This window comes from Carlito syrichta, unplaced genomic scaffold (assembly GCF_000164805.1).
Source record: "Carlito syrichta isolate Samal-C Ts95f unplaced genomic scaffold, Tarsius_syrichta-2.0.1 Scaffold288937, whole genome shotgun sequence".
NCBI lineage: Eukaryota > Metazoa > Chordata > Mammalia > Primates > Tarsiidae > Carlito > Carlito syrichta.
In genome coordinates, this window is record NW_007233033.1 from 52,016 (window position 1) to 56,087 (window position 4,072).

A 4,072-nucleotide genomic window follows, 5' to 3' on the forward strand; every position below is an offset into this window, starting at 1 on the left:
GAGACTCCAACTTAAAAAAAAAAAAAAAAGGAATCCCCGTATGGTTCTGGGAGGGACACAGAGATCCCACAGCCAAATGGCCACACAGCCCCGAAGCCAAGATTTCCAACTCCACCAGTAGACACAGATTTCCTGGAGTCACAGAGCAACCGCACCCGTCATAGAAACTTGGACTGGCAGTAACCAAGTCACTCATTCTGCACATCACTCTCCATAGCTCCAGCAGAACAGGAACCAGGACCAACCCCTGCCTGCCAGCACAGCCATCCCCACATCCACCATCTGGTCTTGGGTCTGCAGCCCACTCACCAGAATGCTCCCCCGACCATTTTTATATCTCAGTGAAAGAGACAGCAGAGAAGAAAGCTGACCAAAACCCACCTACTCAGCAACTATTCATGAGGTACTTAGGGGGCAGGCCCTATCTGAGGTGCTGGATGCGAGGGACACGTAGCATAGCCCCTGGCTTCACAGAATCAACAGTCTCACGATTTTTTTTAGTCAGAATCTCACTCTGTCACTCAGGCTGCAGTGCAGTGGTGCGATCCCGGCTCCCTGTGCTCAGGAATTTTTGCAAAGGAACTTTCAAGAACAGAGTGGTTTCTAGGAACACCCAATCTCCTCTCCTTCCTGACTCTGCAGAGACTTTTGTGCAACACCCTTGAGTCCATGACCGACCTGTCCTAACCCAGCAAAGATGCAGTGATGGTCTGAACTTGCTTGATAGGGCTGCAAAGCAGGTGGCTGCTGTGAGAATGGGTAAAGGATTTCCCGGATCAACTCTGGCAACTGAGGAAATGCAGACTCTCAAGCCCCTTGTTGCTGGGGGCTTGTGCATGTATTTTAGTAGCTCTGCAAACAGAGGAGGGGTTCCGGACTCCCCTCTGGAAATAATTTGCCCCATCCAAAAGCAATTAGAGCCATCACCCTAGCCTGGATCCCCTACTGGAGGGGAGAATGCTAGAAAGGACATCATTTAACAAATCTGAACACAAACAACAGATGACAGATGAAATGAAAGTATTGTTGCAACGTTAAACTTTCTGAAGTTGATAATGCCCTGTGGTATGTAAGGAAGCTCATATTTTTAGGAAATACTGAAGTATTTAGTGATAAAGGGATAAGATGTATGTACCTGACCCTCAAATGGTTCTGAGAAAAAAGTTATAAACACATCTACACATTCAGAGAGAGACAGGGAGAGGGAGAGAGAAACAGAGATGGAAGAGAGACAGAGACAGAAGGGAGAGAGAGGGAGAGGGGAGGAAGAGAAAGAGAACCAAAAAAAAAAAAAGAATTTCTTTTTTCTTTTGAGTTGGAGTCTCACTCTGTCACCTAGGCTGGAGTGCTGCAGTGGCACCCTCACGGCCAACACAGTCTCAACGTGCTGGGCTCAGGTGATCCTTCCGCCTCAGTCTTTCAAGTAGCTGGAACGACAGACATGTACCACCACACCCGGCTAATTTTTTAATTTAATGTAAATATGAGGTCTCACCAGGTTGCCCAAGCTGGTCTCAAACCCATGGGCTCAGGCAATCCTCTCACCTCAGCTTCCCAAAGTGCTGGGATTATAGGCATGAGCCACCGCACCCGGCCTAAGAATTTGGACTTGTGTCATTTGTTAGTGATGTATGAGGGAGTAAGCGAAAATTCCATTTCTTTCCAATGGTCTGTCTCCTCCACATTTGAAAGAAATGAGCCCCTGCACAGGAGGAGACTGTGCACGTTACCCGCCCAATCCTAATGAGGCAGCGCCTGGAGCCAGGGCCGTGGAGAGAGGACACTGCACCTACAGTAACTAGCTCAGGTCTCCATGGGACCATTGCACCAGCCACTGACCTCTTGCCTGGCCTCCAGAACATTCTGTACACTGTCCTCACGATGTGCTTTCAACATTTAAAATCTGAGCATGCTGTGCACCTGCTCAACTTCTGCATCCTCCTTATCCTCATCTATAAAATGTGCACAATAACCTCTTCCTTGCAGGATTGGGGTAGGAGTTCAATGAGATATTATGCACGGATACCCCAACAGCAAGGTGTATAGCAAGCGATCAATAACAGTAGAATTAATATCTGTATATGTGGCCGGGCGCAGTGACTCAGCCTGTAATCCCAGCACTTTGGAGGCCGAGGCGAGAGGATTGCCTGAGCCCGAGGGTTTGAGACCAGGCTGTGCAACTTAGTGAGACCTCGTCTCTACAATAAATCACAAAAACTAGCTGGGCGTGGTGCTGTGCGTTTGTAGTTCCAGCTACTTGGAAGGCTGAGGCAGAAGGATCGCCGGAGCCCAACAGGTCGAGGCTGTGGTGGCCATGAATGTGCCACGGCACTCCTGCCTGGGTGACAAGAGTGAGACTCCAACTCAAAAAAAAAAAAAAATCTGTATACATGTGTATATGTACACACGTGTCTATCTGTATATGGAAACAGAAAAAAACTAGAAGGAAAATGCCCCAAAATGCTAATTGTGGTTTTATCTAGATGGTGAGACAGGTGGCTTTTATCTTCTTTGTCTTTCTTTTTAGCTATGTAAATTTTGCAGTAAAAAAGGTGTTTAAAAACAAAATTACAGATTTTTTGAAAAGATGGGTCTTTCCAGAATTAGCCAAAAATCTGCTCTAAAACTGCAGAGCTTGAAGGGCTCTGGAGACCAGGAATGGTGAACACACGGCTGAGCCCTCTCATCCCATCCCCGCGGCAGGCATCCCCAGCACCTGCTCACCGAGCCCAGCATTGGGGAAACCCAGACCGGAAGGAAACTTGCCCAGGGTCACTGCAAAGGGCAGAGCTGGGCTTAAGCCCCTCAAGCATGAGCCTGGCTGTGTTCCTGCTGTCAGTGTCCTGGCCCTCTCCTCGCACACAGCCTTTCCCTCTCTGGGATCACTTCCTGGGTCAAAGGGCATGGGCAGTCCCGGGGCTCTTGCTACTTGCTAGGGGACCACTGATTGCTCTCAGGGCCTTTACGCTACCCTCTGGCCTGGGGCCATGCCCTAATTTCTGCATGGCAGATTTCCCAGGAAAAGTGAATTGTTAGGCTGCTCTTCAGGTCCCAGCAGGCAAACTGCCCAGGAGGCCAATTCACACCTGGACCTGCTGCCAGGAGTTGTTTAGGGCTGGGACCTCTGCTGGGAGCCACATACTCAGGGAAGGTGCTTTAGGGCTAGGTGGAGCTTGGGGGCCAATGCTCCTCTCAGCCAGTCCCAGCATAGGTCCCAGCCCTAACAACAACTCTTCCTTTTCAGTGGACAACAAGGGACAGCCTCCCTCCGCCCTACTCCAGGCCAGCAGATCGCTCTGTGCCTAATAGGGCTTTACACCGAGGACCAGCAGCATTAGCAGACATTAGCCGGTCTGGTGGGCTATTGCCTGGGCTGCTAAAAGCCTGTCAGGGACATTTATCACCAGGAGGCCATTTCCACCTTTCTGTCCATTAGGCCAGTACTCAGCCAGGGAGAGGCTTCTGATCTATGGACAGGCTTCTGATCTGCTCTAAGTCAGGAGAGATACGCCTGCTTCCCTGGCAGACTCCAGAGAACCCTGTCTTGGGCTGCTCGGCTGGAGAGGCGCCACCTCCAAGTCTCCAGGGGCTGCCCTGGAGCAGATGGAGCAGACAGGACAGTAGGAGGCAGAGAGCAGAGCCAGGCAGGTGGGGGATGGGGTGGGAATGCTCTAGGGCAGACCCCGGCTACTAGGATAGGAGAGGCTTTGAGGCCCTTGTCATGACCCTCAGCACTCAAGGGTAGACACAGCCTCAAGTGAGCCTCCCAACAGCCCAGGGTGGTGACTGGAGGCAGGGGTGGTGGGACAGACAGAGGAAGGGTACACAGCATGGAAGAGGAACAGTGGGCAGGTGGTCTCTGGCTTCTGGGGTGGAAGCCCTTCCATACCCCTTACTACTGTGCAGCCTTGAGCAAGTGACTTCCATTGTCTATGCCTTAGTTTCCTCACCTACAAAATGGCAACAGCAGCCGGGCTTGGTGGCTCAGCCTGTAATCCCGCGCCTTTGGGATGCTGAGGTGAGTGGATTGCCTGAGCCCGCGGGTTTGAGACCTGCCTGGGCAGCGAGACCT

At 51.2% G+C, this 4,072-nt stretch overlaps 1 protein-coding gene across 1 annotated transcript in view; it reads right to left on the reverse strand.

Annotated features, from left to right (window-relative positions):
* CORO2A (coronin 2A) overlaps positions 1-329 on the reverse strand; it is a 16,322-nt gene extending 15,993 nt beyond the window's left edge. The window contains exon 1 of the mRNA XM_008054007.2: positions 310-329. Within this exon, the coding sequence (XP_008052198.2) occupies positions 310-329 (20 nt within the window). The remainder of the gene's footprint in view (positions 1-309) is intronic.
* Positions 330-4,072: the final 3,743 nt, after the last annotated feature.